The 23,096-nt window shown below is 42.4% G+C and overlaps 1 protein-coding gene across 1 annotated transcript in view; it reads right to left on the bottom strand.

The window, feature by feature from the left end:
* Positions 1-23,096, bottom strand: part of ZC3HC1 (zinc finger C3HC-type containing 1) — a 121,338-nt gene that overhangs the window by 2,833 nt on the left and 95,409 nt on the right. The window contains exons 8-9 of the mRNA XM_069229337.1: positions 20,832-21,050; positions 1,008-1,217 (exon numbers count right to left, since the gene is read on the bottom strand). Coding sequence (XP_069085438.1) covers positions 1,008-1,217; positions 20,832-21,050 — 429 coding nt within the window. The remainder of the gene's footprint in view (positions 1-1,007; positions 1,218-20,831; positions 21,051-23,096) is intronic.

Genomic DNA, 23,096 nt, shown 5'->3' with positions numbered 1-23,096 from the left:
TGACACCTGGGTACTGCGGCAAACAAAGATCCTCTGAGAAACCAAGAGCATAAACTAAACGGAGACATAGACCATCCGTGAAACTGCGAAACCTGCATTCAAAAACACACAAACTTGAATACAGAGAACATAAGGGAGACAAGTACAACAAGCATTTACAATGCAACGGGTCTTGCGTTTGCTCATGTTAGAGCTGATAGCGTTGTAAACTCCTAACCCGACTTTTCACCTATCGGGCAAAAGTGCATTTATGTACATAACCCAAAAAAGTTAAATCAAGTATGTAAAGCGCTCGACTTCTGCCAAGCGAGATCGTGCTAGTAAATTAGAGATAAAGAAGTCCACGAGACCGATGGAAAACAGCGAGCCTCGCATGTTTTCTGTACTTGGTCGCTGCGCTCGAGGAGGACTAGCCACCGGAAAAGGCATGACGTATGCTTGCCTTCGACTAATGAAAGCAAGCAGATTTTATTAGGCAAGCCCACGAACCAATAAAAAACACTGACGTGAAGTTGACAGAGCTCCGAGCCCTTTTCTAAATACAAAAGAGTCTCGCTGCTATACGCATGCGCGAGAGCATGCAAAGCAGGCTCGACCCTAAAAAGGATACATCGGAAATCCAGGAGTCCATCTGACAAGCAGAGGACACATTCCGAGAAAGAGACAAGGAAAGAAAAACAACCATTGAAAAGCTGAGAAATATTCAAACATGAGAGAGACTGCATGGAAAATGAGCACGAAAGAAACAGCCACTGGCACACAGCCCTGGACAGGCTCCGGGTGTACACAGAGGATTAGCTGGAGGCTGGGCGCGAGCCTGATCTGACGGAGATTCAGCCTGTGGAAGGTGAGAGGGGATCTGAGGCCACGTGGCTCTGTAAGTAGTAATCTCAGTGAGCTGTGCGCAGCAGCAGCTATATATAACAATCCAAAGACCAAGGCTGCGTTCTGTGTGTTAGACAGTGTAGACACATGCTGAACACGAAGTCAGAAAATCGGATTCTCACCGTCCTGTCGCTCTCCAGCGCCCCGTTGGCTTTACCGATGGCGAGCAGCACATTCAGCACCTCCTTCCAGCCTGCCTCGGCTTTGCTAGCGGTTTGCTGCTGGTCACCATTCCCAACCTCGCGTGATTCAGCTTCCTGGGACACGTTCACCCACGGACACCAGTCTCGATGTTGAGAAACAGGGTCGAAGCACTGCCTGACAGACGTGTCCTGAGAAGCAGACAGAAGGTGTTATTAATAAGACAAATCACGACAGCAAAGGAAATTAGACAAATCAAACGAGATAAGTTGGAGATTTCATGATAAAGATGGGTTGGTGCAAAGCCAGTCAGGTTCGACTGAGCCTGACCTGCAACAACCTCTGACCTATATATAACAGAACACCCTCTGACCCGTCTTGGAATTTAACAAACGTCCTATACGTCCGTCTGGTGACTAGTGCTTACAGAAGGCAGTGAGATCAAATAAAAGACGCCCCCCCCCCCCTGAAAATATAGCGTTGCCCCTGAAAACTTGAGCTGGGATGGCTGCCTTACCAAGGCCTTACATGGAACTGGGCCTTCATCACACTAGGGTGTTGGTCGTGCGTGCCTGAGGATGCACCTCAGTGTCTTAACGTACCTGAGCGAGGGACAGAGGTAAAGCGCCACTATTTACACCCACACCACATCAGTATGGCACACGGGTAACGAGGAAGCGGTTCTGACCAATAGCTTCCCACAACACTCCCCTGAAATGGTTTAAAACCAAGCTCATTAAATACATAACATAACAACATGTGAAGGAATACACAACTGAACCGGATCCACCCACCATCGTCTAAATGGCGACCAGTCTCCTCCTTGCCTCGTTCTCCCTGGAACAGTTCATCCAAGTTATTCACAACAGTCTTTTAAAGCCAAAAGGATATGTGCTTAAGTAAGAGAGGGGGCAAGGGTATTCACGAGCATCAGCACAATCAAGTGTGGGCTTGTTTGAAGACGAAAAAAGGTAACACCAGTGTTCCCATTACGCCTACTGCCCTGGTTTCAACACAGTGTGGTTAGGGATAAGGAGCAAACCTTAAAGACCTGCTCCAACACATAGTTAGAACATGTGAGCTTATTCGAAAGACTTTTACCCGTACGGGTGGAACCGAAATCCCGATATTGGATAAGTCAAAATAAACACATTAAAAAATAAATAAAATAAAAAAAACATAAATTTTGTCCTCCCAACTACCTGAAGTGCTTTACCTTGATGCACAATTTCAGTGTCATGTTGATGGCCAGGGAAGACAAGTATTAAATCCCCACGTGAAAAGGAGACCATGGGTTCAGTGCTTGAGGTCATACAATGGGGTAGCGCATGTAGCATGATACAGCACAACACGTGCGGTTTACTATGCCTTAGGGAAACAGATATAAAGGAGTCTCAACTGGCGGAGACGGGAACGGCTATCGTATGGGATGGATACTCATCTGAACGCAAGCTTAACCTCCCAGTGAGAAGAACGGCAATTAGCTCTCCTCCATCTCAGGCAATTGAGACCAATAACTAATCTGTGGTGACTCAGAGCTCGATACTACGCTTTGTCAATTTCCCTCACCTGTGTGGCAGTGGATTTGTAGGACTGAGGTCCATTCCGCTAACCACCATAAGTATGCCATGCCTTATCTTTAGTTGTGATTAAGGATGCCAACAGAAGGAAAACCAGGAAGGAACACCAGAAGGTCTGGCATGGCGAACACCGACCTAGTTCCAACAGCGAAGGAGTCTCTCTTAATAGTAGAAGTAGCTGGGAACACTCAATCCAAGACTAACTGAAAGGGGACTAGGAATAGATTTAAGAAACCCCCAGGAAATGTAGGTCTCAAAAAGGGAGGAGTAATGGTCGGATCACTGTGAAACCCCTAACTTACCACCAGTTTGAGAAGACTGCAGTTTCTGCCCCACTTTAATCCAAAACAATCTGCCCACTCCAATATGCCCCACTTCTATCCAAAACAATGGCCCACTTGCATCCATCCCACTACAATCCAAAACAATCTGCCCCACACCAGTCTACCCTACTCCAATCGAAAAAATCTCTCCCACTACAATCTGCCCCACTACAATCGAATCCATCTCACCCCAATCTAATCCACCCCAATCTAATCCACCCCAATCCATCCCAATTCATCCCAATTCACCACATTCCAATGCACCACACTTCCATCCAATCCACCCCACCGCAATCCAATCCAGCCTAATTTAATCGGTCACACTCCAGCCTGCCCCACTCCAGTCCAAAACAATCAATCCCACTCCAATCCAAAACAATCTTTCCCACTCCAATCCACAACAATCTGTACCACTTCAATCCAAAACAACATACCCCACTCCAATCCATTTCAATATGCCCCACTTTAATACAAAACAATCTGTCCCACTCCAACCTACCCTATTTCAATCCCAAACAATCCACTCCATTCATAAACAATCTGCCCCACTCCAGTTCTTCCCACTCCAATACAATCCACCCCACCCCAAATCACCCCACTCCAATACACCACAATTCATTCCACTACAATCCAGTCCACACCACACTGATCCAATCCAGCCAGTCCAATCTACCCCAATTGAATCCAATACACTTTACCCCAATCCAATCCACCCCACTTCAGTCCAGTCCACCCACTTTAATCCACCCACACCACTCCAATCCATCTCACTCCAATACAATCCACGTTAATCCAACCACTACAGTCCAATCTACATTATCCCACCCCACTCCAGTTCACCCATCTCCAATGAAACGATCCCAAACAATCCAAACCACCACACAAAATCCAATCTACTACACCAATCCAATCCACCCTACACCAATCCAATCCACCACAATCCATTCCCGTCCACCCCTATTCAATCCACCTCACCCCACCCTAATCTACCCCACTCAATCCAATCCATTCCAATCTGATCCACCCCAATTCGGTCCACTCCAATACAATTTGGCCCATGCCAATCCAATCCACCTCACTTCAATGCAATCCACCCCACCCCAATCCACTGCACCCGCTCCATTCCAATCCACCACCTCCAGTCCACCCCATTTCAATCCACTCCAATCTCTCCTACCCCACTCCAGTTCAGTCCATCAAGCCTACCCCACTCCAATCCACCCCACTCCATTTCAATCCAATCCACCCGCACCAATCTAGCCAACTCCAATCCACCCCACCTCAATGCAATACACACCACTCTACTCCATACCAATCCACCACATCCCACTCCAGTCCATCCCACTGCAGGCACCATACCCCAATCCATTCCCCCCCACTTCAATCCCTCCCACTCCAAACCAATCCACAACACTCAACTCCAATCTACCCCATTCTGTCATAATCCAATCCCCCAACCCCATCCCAGTTCAGTCCACCCTACTCCAATCAATCCACCCCACCCCTACAATCCAATCCACCCCACCCCACCCCACTCCAATGAACTCCAACCCACAACCTCAAGCCACTCCAACCCACTGCACCCTATTTCATCCCACACCACTCTGCCACTGAACTCTACTCAATGACACTCTACCCCCCCTAGTCGACTTTACAACACTTCAACAAATCCACTCCATGCCAATAACTTTCAGCCATGCTTAACAGCAGCAACAATGGCGTACAACATGGCAAAACACATTGCAAAAGCCAATAGCTATTGTATAGGCGAGGCCCCCTCCAGCTATCTGAAACAGCACTGCCTGAAAGACCCCAATTGAGCAAATATGTCCAGGTTTTGGCCCACATCCCATATGCATGCCTAAAGACAGATACCGGGAGGCCATTCCAGCCGGGTGCTTTTCTGGATACAGTGAAGCCGAAAGCACTTTCTACAGTCTTTAGCGTCACTCTGATGGACGTATCATTTGTACGATGGCTTGAGCTGGTTCTCTCACAGGCGACTGTCCCATTCATCAGGCTATTGTCCACATGTGGAGAAGTGTGGCTCAATGGTTAGAGCGGCAGACCCTGAAGCAGAGATCTGGCTCAAGACCAGGGTTCAAGTCCCGCTTCGGCAGGTCTTGGGCTCAATTCCCCTTGACCAGATAATTCTCGCCTCGGTGCCTAATCTAATTCATGGGTCCCACTCTGCAACTCTGGGCAATAGCTTGCTTAATCTCCACAACGGCCCCAACAGCGCTCGGATGCCTGGCTTCACCCTGGGGGTGCTCAGGAGTGGGCGCCTCACAGGGAAAAGCCAGGAGGGGTTCCATAGCGGTATGAGTACAGCGCCTTGAGACCCTAACGGGTGAGTAGTGCGCTATACAAGTGCTAATTTACATTTTTTTACATTTACACATAAAGGTTTTTCTACATATTTAATCCACTAGGCTGGTGCAATATTGGCTGAAGTTGACTAAGGGCTTTTGTCCAGCGTCATTAATTATGGGACAGAATTTACTGGAGGCATTGACTCAATTTCATGTAAGTTTGCCCATATACTTTCAGATTGTCTCCTATTTTGCCCCACAGGTTCCTTCTGAAGAAAAATCTTGTTGACTGATTTTTTTGTTTGTTTGTGAACTGGTTTATTTCCTGTCCAAGCTGGCTGGGCTGGTCAGATCTACTCCGGGACTTGGTTAACCCCTCTACTGCCCTCGCAGCCCAGTGCAATTCTGTTATTTAGGTCGGCCATGGCTCAGTTATGTCTAAGTCCCTACTACTCATGGCTGCAGACTACTCCAGACATTGCTTCAACTGGTAGAATAAACTATCTGAGGCCTCTAGCAACCATTTATCTGTTTAACTCAAAATCATCTTGAGTGCTGATGACATGCTGCTGGGCTGACAAATTGTTTGTACCGCTAGAATACACACCCGAATTGCGTGATCACTCGCCAGAAAAGGTAGCACTTCAAACTCACTTATCCGGTTAAAATTCGAAATGGATATCCATATGTAGTGTAAGGTGGCCAGTCTATTAGAGAGAAGTGGGTATATGATGCAGGTAGATCAGATGACTATCTGAATGCACCATTCATTAATTGTAAACCCATATCTTGAAATGCATTGCTCACTTCTGTTCCGTGCCGGTCTATTCTCCAGTACTCCATTTTTATTGGCGGTATGTTCCAGTGCTGGTTGTCATAAACTTGACATATGGAACCTGTGTCCACCAGGTTAGAATTAATGTCTCCGGCAGTTAGCCAGGCAGCTTTTGGATATTTCATTTTTTGAGCACTTAGTTTTGGCATTAAGCATGCGAAGATTTCATTCTAGTTTTTGAAAAAAAAAAAAGGGGTTGGGGGGTGCTGTATGAAGGTAGAAACAAACCGATTATTCAGGTCTGTGGACTTTCTAGGTTGTGCATGTTCGCTGGTGTATTTTTAACTAACGAAATCTCCCTTTCCAAAGGCAATTGTTGTGGAGACTACAGCAAGCTCATTTTAAATGCAAATTGATAATCCACCTGAAGGAAGTCTCCCGAGGATCAATTGATTAGCAGGAGATTCAAAGGCTACAAAATCCATCCAAGAACACGAGGCCAGCGACCATGTTTCATGAAGGTAGATGATGTCCATTTTCTGAAGATTTCAAATTGCCTCTTTTTCATCGTCCAACAGTGCCAGCTTCTTGTGCCCCCCTTGTTTTAAGGGGCCCGTCCAATTAGTGAACCACAGATTAGGTCCACTAGTACAAGTCTCCTGCTAACTATGCCCAGTCTGTTGTTTGTGGGTGGCTTAAGGTGCATCTTCTTTTAATCCCTGGCACGGGGGCCTTAATTATTAATTCACCAGTACTTGAAGGAGGCTTTTCAGAGGTAACTTTTGAGCTTAAAAGGACAGTAGTGATGTTATTCTCATTTTGTTTTGTATCTATGGGATCGGTTTCCAACAAGGGATTGATTCCTGCATACTCGAGGACGATCTTGCAAGAGAACTGCTGGATATTTCGTTTCGATGGATGTAACAAATTTTATGCCCCACTGTGTTAGTTGTATCTTGTTGTCCTCCAGGAGTTACACTGTTATGGGCACGATGAAAATGACTTCTGAGTGCTTGTTGACCTCGTACACCCTGAGTGGAGTAAAGGCAACCGAATCCGTATCGCCGGAGCTTGAAAGGTGTAGGTCAGGAAGAGTGGAATAGAGTTTGATGATGTTCTCTTCGTTAAGAATGTCCCATTTGCACCATGATACATAGCTGGGGTAGATTATTTTATTTTTAATCTTAAAAGATTTTTTTTTTAATCCTAAAATATGCATGCTTTGTCTTTCGAACTCATAGATTCACTGGGCTTGGCCATTAATACAGGTTTTAGTTTGTGGTTTAGGCAGCTCTGATGTGCTATGATAAATGATTTGCTGTGTTCGGACGATCTAATTGTGCTTGTGACATCAAACTTGGATTCATGTTAGACCGAACTCTGTCTCCGATTTGATGAAGCGGAGTCATGTAACTCCACAATCGTCCTTTGAATGACTCCTCTACTGGCAACAAGGGCTGGCTCAGACGTCCCATCCATATATTTTTGGGAGAAGTTTCCAGATGTTGTCTGTGTGCCAACTGCACACTAACTGTTTGTGTCACTGGGGTAGGATTCCGTATCTGACAGATGATCGGACCCAGGGCCATCTTTGATGATATGCATAATAGCTTGGGCTGAATTATCTGTTAGAACTTTGCTGTCCATTTTTAATCGAGCCTTTGGAGGCCGGGACCTTGAATGGGCTGTTTTTTATTGGAGTTTCCCTCAAACCATGTCCACCTAGTTCCGTTGACACAAAGAGGGGAAATGTTGTCAGGAGGTACAATCATTCTGCTTTTGGTTTCTTGATGATAATTTAATTTTATTCATTAGTTTCTTCAGTCTCTTTTTGTTCTTTTTCGGTAGGGGAAACCTCTGCCTAGCAGGCACCGCAATCTCCTTAACTGACAACTCTTTCCCAGACCTATGTGCTATGTTCATTTCCAGCTCACTAGAGCATGGATTAACTCTGCCCAGTGATGATTTGGGGCCATGGTCTGTAAAATTATTGTCATCAAGCTTGCACCATGGAAACATTTTGTGCCATTATGTGAAAACTGCCCAAGGCCGGGGTCCTTCATCTTTGAGGAGTAGACAACAGCTAAACAGCTGATGTAATGAACTTTCCATCACCTTGAGTTATTGCACTGGGGGTAATACTGAGGTCCTAACTAATTTAACACTGAATAACAGTTGGCACTCCTGGAAATTTGAGGCCTGGAAGGAGTACACATGCATCTAGTTTGATCTGCTTGCGCTTCTAATCGCTTCTTCTTTCAGATATTCAATCATTGTGGTCTATAAATCGGGAAGATATGCAAGTTTCTCAGTCAAGAGGCTGCAGTGACAAGTGGCTCATTTCCACAATCACTAGATTTTGGGCTTTCACTATCAGTCGATTTAGTGGACCACTTTGCTGTTGACGGCCATAATGTAGGTGGCTAACATTCGGAAGGCTGAGATTTGAATGTCTAAATTGTCAGCGTGCATCCCAGCAGCCTGTATGATTGAGATCAGAGATCTGTCAATTACCTCCCACCCTCATGTCATATTATGCCCAGCCACCTCTAACTTAAGAGGATTTTGTGCATTTGTTAACTTGCTTATTTATCATCACTACAGGAGGCGCAAGGATGTTCGGAAAAGCTGGAATGACTGGCCAATAATTAATTGTTCTTGCGGGAGACACCGGGTTCTTCATGGGAACTGGGATATCTATCTGCCTTGCCCCTCATGAGGCTCACAGCTGAGAAGTCCTCTAATACCTTCGGCCAATTGTGCCTCGTGAGATACTGCTGTTGAGGATGGATTACTGTTGCTGCTGGCTTCCTTGTTTGCTTGTGGGGTATCCCCCACAGATACTAGTGTTGCCCAATGACTGCCCAAGGGTTGGGCAAATGTATCAGGAGCACTTACTGTGGGAAGGCTCAATGGATTCAAGTTGATCGTCTCTGCGCTGTCTGGTATTAAGTGGGCCTTGTAGGCCAGACTGAGCTGCACTATGTGTTGTGAGCCAATGCTTTTCTATCATTACCTTGTGGTTTAGAGGGGGGTGAAGATGCTGATAGTGCTCACAGTCATATCCAGAGTTCTGGTAGTTGGAATCCTTATTAAAGTGATTGCCTATCAAACATGGCCGCACAGAATTGGCACTTAATGTAGTAGACAGGACTTTCTTACTGGACCCTGCGTCCAAAGTTTTTACTTCGCTATTGTTGTATGATCGCTTAGTCGATCTTTCGCTTGTATTCACCAATGTTGAAGAAATTTTTGGTATTGTCAAAAAGTATCCCCTAATTCCCTTGACATCATTGGAGTCCTTGGGCGGGTGTTGGGGCTCTTCAATTGAGAGGTGTCAGGTTTGATTGCTCATATTCTTTCTGTCCAGCTCGTGCTGCTCTTGTTGTTTGCTCATGCTTTTGGTGCTTGTCTTAATCTGATTACAAACTCTACTATGCGACAGTAGTAATAATGAGCTGCGCACTCTCATTCTTATTGACTTGTTCTATTGTAGAAAGAATGGTATAGGTGTCTTTGTCGCGTTCGTAACCTTTAGCTTCTTTGGTTTCTACACTTGTTAGTTTCTTGTCACGACTGATCGCTCGACCTGCTTATTGTCCACTCCTTACTGACCTTTAGCCGCATGCTGGCAGGTAGCTGATGCCTGCAACAGTAGAAATTCACGGATATTCTACCAGAAAAGATCTGGATCAACTTAACTGCTGCTTCAAAGAGCCTGTTAGATTCTTGCAGCCGTTTATCCCCACAGTTGACCCAGCCTCGACAAAGTCGAAGGAGGTGGTAAGGGTAATGTGGTAGGAGAAGGAGTGGAGGGGGGTCACATACAGCATCAGAAGCACCTGCCAAGCATACTTGAAGCGAGAAGCTCACTCTTGTCCATCACCTGGCTCAGACCCACTCACAAGGCACAGGTAGGCCGCCAGCACCACATACATGAATGCCTCAACGCTGCCCCCTGTTGACACCAGTCCAAACTCACCAGTGGCCTCCTCTGCTGATACAGTCAGGTGCCGTCTGGGTGAGGGACGGTCAGCAGGGTGCAGAGAGGTGGTAGCAAGGCCCGCTCATGCAGGAGTGTTTCAGCCGCATCCACTGCTCCTTCCGACATACCGCAGATTAGACAAATGTGAAATGGATACCGGGTCACTCTAATATGTGTTTCTCTCTCTCGAGTCTGTGACGGCTCTTGTTTCTCAGCATCTTCCTAATCTCTCGGCATCACCTGCTCCTTGCTCCAGCCTCTGCACTCCTCCGTCCCTCAGGCAACCAGCATCAATCACAGGTTGCTTGATACTGCTTGAACAGACTTTTTTTAATTAATGCTGATACATTTTACACTATGTTCAGTTACAGGTCTGACAGTGGTTTCACAGAGAATGGATTTTAGCCTCAAAAGACTATTTGGTTATATAAAGCACTTTGATATCTAATATCTTCACAGGCTGAGGGACAGAAAGTGTGCGCTCCGAAACACCACCCAAAAGCTTTCTCTTTGGCATTTATATCAAGTTTTATTTGCATTAATAAGTAGCAGAGTATAAAGTAGAAGGTGATGGACTCAAATAAAATGGGTGACCCTTTCCTGGACAGTGGGCGCATATGATCTCTTTTTCTACTCAACTATTCCACAATCTAGGTTTCAGCTATTTTGGAATTAACTAAGAATGGGTGCAGTAGCTGGCTATGCCAATAACCAAAATAAGGCCAACATACCCCTGGTCAGCTGTGGAACTACACAGACCAGAATGTTCAGCAAAGGGAAGATCAAATGTTTTTGATCTTGGTGTAAGAGAAGTTTCAGATATAAAGAAGACTTTGTATTACATTTGAGCTCAAGTTTCAATATATCTCTAAATGCTTGCTTGGCAATACTAATTTGAATTTATTAGTATTAGAAAGTTTAGATTATATCAATGTGATGGTGTTGCCCGTACTTCACATGCAATTCCTGATAAACATTTGTGGTTTTAATTACGAGAATTCATTTTATCCTAAATAAATTCATCTGGGATGGAAGAAAGTCTTACATTTTATTTAAAAACAGCACTGAGGAAAATTATGTGGTGTTTTGGATCATGCAAAAACTGACCTTTATTTGTGAGCAGTGCACATGTCTTCAACTTTGGTGACAGATATAAGTCTATGTGAATCTTTCCAACAGTGTAGATTAACTACCAGGATATTTATGCAAGGTGGTCCTTTAGACAAATTCAAACAATTCCCACCCTGATCTTAAAGACATTGATATGATTTTAGAAGAAGGAAAGTAACATTAGTTGAATCCCTGGCTTTAGCAGCAAACATCTCAAACTGTTATTATCCTGTGGCTCTAAACATCTGGAATGTTAGCGAACGGAAAAGCTGAAGTAAGAGTTGAACTAATTGAGAATAGATGGGGTGAAATTCTTAGGTATATGCATGCGGCATCGAGATCCTCAGCCTTGCACACCACTAACAGTAGGCCCTAGACCACAACCAAATGACTGAACCAACATTTGATCCAGGCTTCTGATCTGTGTTTGAAGTACTAATAAAATAGTCGTTTTTCCAACAAGCTTTTTGTTGTCCAAGGATGATTAGGGCAAATAATGCAGAGATGAATTAGCAATTCACACCAAACTAGTAAGAAAAGGTGTGTTTACACTAATGGAAGTAGCTAGTATTTTAGTTTATTGTAGAGTGCAACTACACATAAAATGACTCAATAAAATGCTAGAAATGTATAGGCATATAGATTTGTAACACTTAAAGTTGATGCCTCGGGTTGTTGCACCAATCCTGACTAAAAGTGTTCTTGAGTAGCAAACAGCTTCTTCGGAGTCATAACATTTTTCATGCTGCTGAGGATGACTGGTATTTGGTGTTAAAAAGATCAACATTAGATATGAAGCTACTATTTGGTAAATTTGAAATGCCCTTTGTTCTCTCTGCTCATCACAGTGGACTGCAGTGCTTTTTTCCGTTTGCAGCCTTTCTCTTTCAGTTAACAAAAGGACGGGCTGTAATCGTTTCCTCAAATTGCAAGGACAGAGTATATTATGATGTGATTTTATCTTGAGGGAATGCAATGCAGAAATGTACCTAGAGTTTTTTTGTATAAATCGTGATTGGCATTTGAGAAAAAACCGAATACATCTTATTGCATTTACATACTTTCCCCAGATTACTAACCCCCACCCTCTATGCTCTACTTCAACAACCCATGGGACAAGTCGATGATCACTCATTGTGGCTATCCAGGGGAGCCTGCCCAAACTCTGGTACCCATCTGACCCCTCTACTCAAAGAACTGTCCCCGCTTTACCTACCCAGTGTGCGGTTCAACGCTTACTCACACCTTCCTGACCAGGTAGTCATCTGTTCGGCTATCTTGCAGCCTTGCTGCCCTCTCCTTACGTGATCCTCACGGGAGATCATTAGCGCCTGGCGGTTCAGTAGCGTCATCTGCCAGCCTATTATCCCTCCAGAATTTTTACATGTGGCTCTCTTCTGCTACCCCCATTCAGCCATATTTCTCATACAGTCATTCACTCTCAGGGGGACTCGGGAACATTCAATGAATGGCCACCTTACGCTTAGCTAGTATTAGCATTTAATTTATACCGTACTGCTTGCTGGTATGTATGTAGCTTGGGGTGCAACAACAGCATATGAGGAAAATGTGGCCCACTTGAGGAGCTGAGCGGCCAGGTGGACGCCCAATCGCGGTAAACAGCATGTAGTGTATTCGTGGTGAGGTACACCTGATGTACTATATTGTATTGTAGTAGTCTGAATCGCACGCTGGTAGAGGTCTTCTTCACCCTCTCATGAATACCCTCCCAGTCCTTATCTGCAATTGGTTTGCCCATCACCTTCTGCCACCTAACTTGGACCAGTAGGGTACGCAATAGGATGTCTTCTCATAATGCCCTATAAACATGTGAGATTAGTTTCCTACCCCCCCCCCCACCATTCCGGTGTCTGACTCCTGGGGTGTTACCTCAAAAGGGCTTAGAGTTATACAGTGGATGTTTGCTTTCATTCATTTCAACCATGATACTTGCATGCATGAAATCACGATTTGGCTTGAAACTTAGGCTCTAGCTGAATTGAGAATTACAATTTACATAGGAGTAACACATTCCTGTGGGTCCCTCACCCAGAAAATTCAACAGGTAACACTTGGTGAAATGTACAGGTGGTAAAAGGACTGAGAAATGCAGGAACTGGACGATGTAATGTTGATTCCTGTGGTAATTCACCATTTCTTAGGAGATGATCAGTGGAAAAGTTGGAATACAATAATTTTCTTGCACCCTGAAACTACCGAAACCATTGGTATAGGTAAATCCATGAACGATAATACTACATTGGTATTCCTTTACTATATGGAACGTAGGCCTGGCAGTAAGCTAAAATAATATTGCCTTAAACAATTTGGACCAAATTCTTCGTGATTGCGGGCTATAAGTATTGAAAAATATGGCACTGAAAACATTACTTAAGGATGAGTTAACTGCTCTCTCTCTCTAGCTTCTCAAGAGGAATGCTTGAACCATAACATGAGATCTATCTAGAAGCGTCCTTGTCAAACTTCAAAAGATTGAGTGCTGTTGCTTTGTTCCTTTAAAATGCAAAAGATGTAAACATTGGTTCGTTTGTTACACATGCATATAGTTTACAATTAAACAAAAGAAACCCCTTGTAGTAAAAATAGTTTCAAAGTACAATGCCATAAAAAAATATGTTTGCTCCAATTTAATAGTAAGTCGAACCGGGATAATACTTAGCATATTGGGAGAATGAAAAGGTTGGGAGCAAAAGTGAATTGTATTTAAAAAGAAAAATAATATCTGCACGCTCCAACAAAGCGAAAAACTAAGTTACATCAAATGTCTACTGTTGAATTACATTAAGCAAAAGCCAAAACTTGAGGTTCAACTATTTATGTAAGGTAGGGAAGTTTTTTTTGTTTTAATTATTCAGAAACGTTATACATATTAACCATTTATGTAGCTCTCCAAGTACAAGAACTGTCATGTTGCACTAAATTACAGGATTATGTTGTTATCGAAAGTATCGATCAATTACTATATTGACATTTGCATTCTTGGTCAGTTATTCCACACAGTCTCCATGCTAATGGTACGTTCATGCTGGTAGGAAAGGAGAGCAGAACATCTTTGCACAGTACGAGTCTTTGTTTCATTGACTTCCTGGGGCTCAGACAAACGTGTACCTTGCTCAGCATGTGGCCATGATATACACCAACACATCCAGCAACTTCCACAGATTCCAGTAATTTACTTACAGTCTACCACAAAAGCCAATAGTGTAGAAACAGCAAGTAATTATCCGATCTGGTGGACTAGCCGTTAAAAGGACTGGCCACCCAGGGCAATTGCTTGTCTGGCTAACCCCTTTCTTCCACGTATAGAAATACCAAACCTCCTGTGACAACAGAAATCAGAGCTTTCACTGTACCCAAAGTAACTGATTATTGATCGATGCAGTGTAGGATGCTGGCACCATACTGTCCAATTATTAAATGTGGGGGCAAGCTCCAAGAAATGGGACAGTCAGAATACACACCTATTTGAAGCCTTTGACTTGTGGAATAGGCAGAGCTCCAGAAGCAAAGATGCAAAAAAGGAAAATGAGGCCTCAGCTTCCAAAAACTAGTGGAGATGTCTGAAGTGCACAAGGGTACTGTGTAGCTGTTCAGAGGATTGTGGTGTTGAAGACCATAAACAAAGGTCTAACATATCTGGAACTTAGCAACCATGCTGAGAGTTATGATGGTCTGTGCAGAGGCACTGCCATGTGGCTGTGCATCAACAACCTAAAGAAACACAGACCTATGCTGTCAATATGTCATGGTAGCCCTCCTGTAGAGGAGGGAACATTCTGCTATAACGCAAAACTATCACCTGCATGCTATACCTGCAGAGGCCTCAAAACCCCTGGCATTATATTAATACATGCAAATCATTTTATAAACAAGTCCAAGGACAAAGATATAATACTATAGGCTAATTAGGTCACTCCATCATAATCCAATAACTCTAACATCTCTTACTTCTTTAAGTCAAATGCGGACGGAGTGCTCCGAGTTTCAGAAACAATAACGTTTTTTTCTAGCACTTTCAGCACTAGGTAAAGCGCTCAAACCCTTTCAGCAGGATTCAGCTTATTTCCATCCGGAAGAATGACTCTGATTGCCCCGAACATTATGATCTGGCATCAAAGGATCCTTCGACTCCCTGTAAGTATATCTGTATTACACAAATCCTACCTTGTACAATCCTCCAAGCAAGAGCTGTAGTACAAGAAGAACTGGACTAATTTAGTAGGGTGTTAGGAGCATCTTTGTAGGGCACAGGCTGGTGTGGTGGTTTTGTTTGGAGAAGAATGAAGAGGTTCGTAAGGTGCCAACTGGTGAGAATTTGCAGGCCGAAGATCAAATGGTTTAGCATAGCAAGGAATACAGTTGTTTTGTACGACAGGCTAGAGCTAGGATTTGTACAGTGTATAATGGTTATATAGGATAAGCAGGAGTTGTGTGGTGTGTACCAGTAGGGTTTTGTACTGGAAAGGTTTTATTGTCATTTTAGGATGGCAGCAGCCTGGTTCTATAATTAGTACCGGAGAGGTTTTGTCAACTGGGCGGAGTAGTTTAGTGGATAAGATCGAGGGTAGGTTTGTACCACAGGGCTGGATTTTTTCCTCTAGGGTGAAAGCAAGACAGGTTTTATGCTTGGGATACAGTGTTTTTTCAGGACCTGTGTAGTGTTTTTTAGTCTGGATGAAATGGTTTTGTAGGAGAGCATTGAGGCTATTATAGAGGATGAGGGGCAGATGGGTCTTGTTGGACAGGGCTGTAGTGGTTCCATAGAGAAAGGACGTGACTGAGTTGGCATGACAAAGACTAGAGTTAATTATTTGGACAGTGTTGTGCTAACATTATTGGGTGACGTGTATTGTGTTTTGAACTGTGAAAAATGTCTTATTTATTGAAAAAGCTTAAAGCTCCTCTAGGTTCACAGGCTGTGCATCATTCAGCCATCAAGTCAACGGGTCCGAAAACTGAACATAAAGGTAAAACATTTTTGTTGTGGGTGTTAAGTAAGTGCTATAGATATTGGACAAGAACAACTTAATTTGTTAGATATTATTGTAAATTTCTCTCGGGCAACACATTAAAACCACTTTGCAACATAATATTTGCAAAAGGTAGATTTCCTAGCCTCCTTAATAATCTCCATGTATTCTGTCAGTAGGTGCCCAAATTTTACTTCCTCAGAAGCCATATTCCTTCACAAAGGCTTGCAGGATCTACGTGACAAACACTTCTCTGCTGTATTCTATTTGGAACTTCTATTATCTGTTTCTGTGCAATTGCCAGTAGACGCGAGTACCACATTTGTCATGCCCACTGAAGTGCAGTAAGAATTGTCATACTCACTAGTCTGCATTTGTTGCACATTGCACACACCTTGTATGTGCAACACTGATGGAAAGGTATAAGCTAGTGCTAAATACCAATTTTTTTACAGTACATTTCCCCTGGACTGAGGATTTAGATACATGGATGCAAGTCTGGGCATTTTGCATTTTCTATTGTTGAAAACAGGTCTATGTCCAATGTTCCTCATATTTTAAGGAAAAGGCCTACTAGTGCGTAGTTAATTTCCTATTTGTGGATTCTTCTCTTGTCTGCTCAGTTTGTTTGCCTCTGTGTTTGCTCTCCTGGTAATCATAGTGCCACTAACCATTATGTTTTTGTTAGTAGCCCATTACATATTTCTTCAGCTAGTTTTGAGAGCGGGTTCAATTTTGTTCCCTGTGCCTCCTAATCAGTGTAAAAAACATTGTAGTGTTGCGGTCTATTTCGATTTTAATAGTATTCCCATCCAACTATGAATGAAAATGATGTAGTGCTGGAAACATGGTTTTAACCTTTGGAAAGTCCATATGCGTTACGGTTTGGTGTGACCACTGCCTCTGGCTTTAAATTTCCCCATGTGCACACGCTATCTTGTGTCTAATGCACTTGTGGTCATTTCTACCGAGGGAAGTTGTTCTGCAAAGTGCCTGCAGAGTGTCTGCCTTTTGTCCAGTTCTCCTGTAACCACCCCTTCAGCTCATGTGGCACTCTCTGTGAATTAGCTACTAGGTGCCCCAGTCCTCTGCGGACTGTCACCACAGATTTGTATGATACACTTGTGTGGGTTCACATGTGGAATCCTGCTAGTTGAATCAAGTGAAAGCAAGATGTAATCATACTTAGTATTTTTATTACTTTCATCAATGTCAAAGACTGACTTGTAGTAAAGGCAAGCTTGCTCCTGTAGTGCAAAAATGAGAAAACTATTTTGTATGAGAAATGTCACTGCTCTAAATGTGTCCAACTCAACTCCCAGTCATAGCTATATATGAGAGGGAAAGGGAGATTTCTTCATGTTGATTATAAACCCTAATGTGTATAAGGTATGAATGACATTTTTATGCTGTGCTGACACGTTTGAAACGAGTATTTCTTTATCAACAAGTTGCCCAGACCTAGGTATACATGAATCATTTGATGTCTTAGATGCACACAAAAAAAAAAAAAAACTGCCAATGATTTTATAAACACCCGTGGTGCCGATTTTATCTCAAAGGGTCAAACTTTGAATTGTTTTGTGATGTTCCCTGTTCATCTAGGTGTGGAAATGTGCATCTTTTAAGTCTATTGTCGCTAGGAGGTTTTCCTTGCTCCAGCACAGGGATTTCTTCTTGTAGAGTTGTCATCCTATTTATAGTGCATCTGACAGTTTTAACATACCATACAAGGAATATATTAACTAACAATGTAAGAGATCATGGTGCTTGGAATGGGCAAAAATAGATCTATTATTTTAAAAGTAAAAAGTATGGGTGAGTGGACTGTTAGTAAAAAAAAAAAAAAAAAAAAAAAAAAAAAACACAAAGAACGAAAACACACAAGTCGGGTCAGTTCTGCAGTCGGTGCAAATACTTTGTTCTAGATAAAACTTTATGAAAGTGTCTTTTGAATAGCAATGTTTTTAAGGCCGCCAGGAAGAACTAAGTCTGGCATATGTTTTAGGAGGATTTTAGAATCTCAATAGAGTCTTATTAGAGTCTCAGGAAGAATCTTATTGGTTTTACATATCAGTTTAAAGCTCGTAGATCCACAAAGGGTCTTGGCATTAGGCCTTGTTTTGGCATAAAAAAGTAAACATGTGCAGCTACAGGCTTGTTGCAGCTGAGAGGTAAGCTGTTGACATACTGAAGGTTGAAAGGTTGAAAACTTTGAAACGGTTGTTGTTGAAAGAGTGATTACTTCCGACTATCGACCTATGTATCTATCTTTGGGTTTCTTCTAAAGTTAATCTGAATTGCAAAACACCCGTTTTGAAAGTATCAATAGCCATTTTTTTTATGTCAGTTCCAAGGAGTCACCCGCAGCTCTTCTCAATAAATTCTTCATTGTAAATGGTGAGTTGATGACGTTATCTGTACTTCAGGCTTGAACTCTGATATTCTGAGCCAGGCATCTCTTATGGCTGTTGTTTTGTTGCACATGCAGGGCACATTTTAAGCCTGTATTTGAGATTGCCTTTTCGGCCTTGCGGATTATTTCATCCCGTTTTTCAGGTTTCTTCTAGGAGATGTTCCATTGATTCCCCTATTATATTTCACTGCTGACATATCTGTTGAAGGGCGTGCTGGAGTTCTCAAACCTTGAAGCGTTGCTGACCTTTACATGTTTCTCCTGACCGATTCTAGTAATTTATGGTATTTATCTGGAGAAGGACCAGTAGATGCTGGTGCTTTTGGTCTTTTTCTGGTTTTGGAAACAATAAGCAAACCAGCACGACAAAAGGATAAATAATAATTTGTAGGAGATGGTTTAGATGACTAAGTATCTATCTCCACCTGGGGGAAGTCTACAGCAAAGTTCTGTCACGTGTCTTAATCGGTGTGTCTTTTGGAACAAGGCATTGAAGGTCTTCCTCAAAATGTAAGTGATCCACTTCCTGCACCTGTTGTGGTTTAAGTGATGCAAGTTGAGAATATTCTTATCCCTCCTGTACTGTTTCCATTGCTTTCTCTTTTAGGAGTTGATAGCTACGACATCGGGTGCAGAACCACTCTTACCTTAATGAGGCAGTGATGTGTTAACTTTTGTTTCATCATGATTGCCTTTATGATTCTCAACAGAGCTTTAGGATTTATCCACCCTCATGTCTAATTATTGCAAAACAAATGGCTCCTTTTTTCTTTTTGTTTCTTTCAAGTTCAGAGTGTTTTTCTTTCAGAGCCAAGTGTGCTTTCTTCCCCTCTAATTCCAACAATCCTGCCAGCACCCCGAGGTTTTCCTTCAGATGCACTGTAGGCTTGGGCTTTTTCAGCGTCAAGATAATCTTTTTTTGTCACAGATTTGTTTTATTGATTAGTCGCTGGTGCCAAATCTTCAAGGTCTGACTCCTACTGTCCTCCATGAGCCTCTTCAGTTTTTTCCATCACATCTGAGTTGTCTTGTCTTCTAAAGACGGACCAGGTTGTTAAAGGAAATATCTTTGTCCTGTGCTATAACTTAATATGACCCCATATGTCCCTGCCTTGTCTTTAAGGTCTTTGGTCGGAAGGCATTCTAAACCCCTGTGGTCGAAGTTTCTCAAGAAAAATCAGTGTACTTTGGGTCATGATGAGGTTGTGGGAAAATCCCGTAGTTGTTGTGCACTCATGGCCAAACTCTGGTCCTTTGTCACGTCACTGTTGATTCTTGGTGACTTCTTTCAGCATCATTAACTCTTGAATGTCTTCTTCTCATAGTTCCTCGACCACCCCTTTTCTTTCTTCTGTTATTTTGACTGTTTTCCAAATAGAGAGCCACTCTTCTGCATCCAAGTCCAAAGGCAGAAAAAAAAACCCTGAAGATGGAGACTACATACTGGGTCATTACGGGCTTATACTCATCATAGTGCAATAATGTCAACCCCATCTATGGTCGACGCCCACAAGAAATACGTTTTAACTTTATATACAGTTTCTGGATCGAAGCACTAGATACAGGAATAATAGGCAACACGTGCATCTAAAGAGACTCGCACTGTAAAGCTGCATTTATATAGAGCTTCAGGAATTTAATATAAGCATAGCAGGTTTTGAAGGCAGTGATTTAGAACGTTTTTATAAAATTGGAAAGAAATCATTCTGAAAGGTTTAATTATGCAAGATTAGAGTGGCCTTTTAGAATGGAGCTATATCTTTAGGATGAGGGCTAAAGAGCTTGTGTAGGGTGATGCTTACTGAAGTGGCTTTGTATAGTGGGGACTGGGTGTTCTCATAGGATTTGGCTACACTGGGGTTAAAGGAATGCAATAACTTGGTGAATTAGACTTGGGTGGGTGTCCGGGACAGAGCTGGCAGAACTTGAGCTATTCTGTAGGGTAAAGACTGGAGCATTTTTTAGAGGAACAACTGGAGTGGATTTGTAGCAGGAAAGCCCACAGCATTTTGTAGAAAAGAGAACAAAAGTAGTTCTGTAACAACAATGGCCAGCAGTGGATTTGTAGGTAAAGGTCGACACACACACACACAGCTGGCAAACCACCATTGACTACTCAGCTGTGGAACCCATGTTTGCCACGGTAAGCACCAACCTTTTTTTTTTTTTTTTTTTTTTTTTTTAAATCAGAGTTGTTTACCTTAATTGTTTTTGAAGACATATGGTAGTACAACATTATGCGTGATACTCTATGGCATTTGTGAACATGAAGTGTATTGGGGTGTGTGCACAGTGTATTAATGCAATACGTACAGAACTGCTGGAGGAGACCAATCGTGGTCGTTTAGCTCTGCGGACGGGACTGGCTGGAACTTCCGAAACCAGGCTGGTGCTGTCGCCATGACCCATGCTCCGAGTTACTGGACGGGTCCTCACTGTGTCTGAATCGCCCTTCTCCGTGGAGCTAGATCCATCCCAGCTGCGCATGCGCATGACTGATGGCGATATGATGGGTGACACACTCTTGTCAGGCTATGGATGAGATTATAGAGCAAGGAAGCAAAAATACAAGCAAGGTAAGCAGGAGTGATAAGTTCAAGCCACAGAGAGGTGCATCACATACTCCAAAGCTACACAAGCGTTGAACCTACAACATAAAAAAATACTTTTTACATTTTATCTTAAAGAGGCCATCGAGGACTTTCACAATTTCATTTTAGCTGCATATGCAAGTCACATGATTGCCATAAAGAATCATGAAATACTTGATTATTCTACCTATTATGATTTTTCACATTTCTAACTACTGGCTTTTCTTGCACTCTATCCTTTTTTTTTTTTTTTTTTTTAAACTCGCCTAGTACCATTTTTTCCCCATATAACTCTGGGATTTTATTTCGCCATAGGCTTCATCACAATTACTATTATTTATTATTTCTGCTGCCTTAAGATACTTATGTTGGATAAGTATCTTAAGGCAGCAGAAATAATAAATAATAGTAATTGTAATGCAAATTCACAAACTGAAACAGAAGTAAAATACAACTGAGACGAAGGAGCCCCACTATGGGGAAGACCCTTATATTAATAAACAAAATACATTTACAAAGCATGCATCAGAATACTGAAGGTGTTTCAAATATTTATTGATAAAGTGATTTGTATCAAGTACGTTTAAAAAAAACATAGAAATAGGCGGCACAAAGAAAGTTAGGAAATTCAAAAAAAGAAAATCGAGCCATGTACAAAAGCCTGGGCTGAGTCAATATACAATAATTTTGAGGGAAAGATTCTTGGCTCTGCATTAAAGAAGACGGGTCCATTATTGGATGGTATGTTCTGGCCATGGTGAACCGAAACTCCCAGATGATTAAAGAGTATAAATATAAATAGAAAGTGCACAATGTTAACCATGCCCACAGTTTCTGAAGTGCAACCCTCATCTTACTAAGCAAATGTAGCATCCTTAACCTTAAGTGGTGAGACTAAATGAAAGCCAAGGCAAACTTCATACTGTAGCACTGTTATGCTCCAAGGAAGAAAGACATCTCCTTTCCATTAGTGGGAGTGATAAAATGTGGCCAGATGAAGCGCTCCACCATTTTAAAGAAAGAACATCCCAATTACTGTGCAGTACGCTACACGAAGTAAACCGAATGCCATCACAAATGCAGTGAATCCCTATGTACATAGCAAAGACCTAGACAAGCAGCTCTTCACCTGTGGGTCCACAACGTCTACTCATGGGTTCACAATGGTTTCCAAAATTAAATAACATTAGCAGCATAATAAAAATATATAGAGATAAAAAAAAGTATAGATGAAAATGTCAACATGCTCTGTAAATGTGTATGCCTTGAACTTGGATTCGATGGTTTTTGTTTTTGTTTTATCCGTGAGAGCAATCCAAGTACAGCAAACCAAACACAGAATGGAAAATTAGTGGTCTCAACTGAAGCCCTTGCATGAACCACCATGCTAGCGTCTAGATTATAGCTGCTTTTAAAAATAAAGCCACATTTTTAAAAGCTCCATACTCCTGTAGAAATTAACATTTCTGAATGTTTTATGGTTGGTGAATTCATTAAACTATGCCATGATTTGAGCGTTGGTTTGAAGTATCCTTCTTTATAACTTTTTGTGTGTTGCTTTGAGGTTCAAATCCTTGAAAATGCTTCCAGTAGTGATCCAGAGGAAGGATACAGAAGTGAAAAAGCTTCTGCCCCGCTGTCCGAGACATCGAAGAGTCTACAATGGGAGCGCAAATCAGATGCAGAAACTCATTCATAGATGGGACACTAAGAGTCAGAATGCTAGAAGCAACTATCACATGTGAGCATTCATGCTGGCTCATTCTGGATACACACACTATTATTATTATATATGCAGATGCATAAATAACAATGGTGAAGGCAAACAACTTAGTCCACATCTACAATAGAGAGGACAGGCATGACCATACAAATATACTGTGATGAATGAGGAACAGCAACGTATTGTTTAATTCCATCTGGAAAAATCCATCGAAACGGTCTGCTACATATTCGAATAAATTAAGAATTATGTAAAATAACCACC

This window comes from Pleurodeles waltl, chromosome 4_1 (genome assembly GCF_031143425.1).
Source record: "Pleurodeles waltl isolate 20211129_DDA chromosome 4_1, aPleWal1.hap1.20221129, whole genome shotgun sequence".
Lineage (NCBI taxonomy): Eukaryota > Metazoa > Chordata > Amphibia > Caudata > Salamandridae > Pleurodeles > Pleurodeles waltl.
The sequence above is the reverse complement of the archived record's forward strand: the minus strand, read 5'-3'. Positions and strand labels throughout refer to the sequence as shown.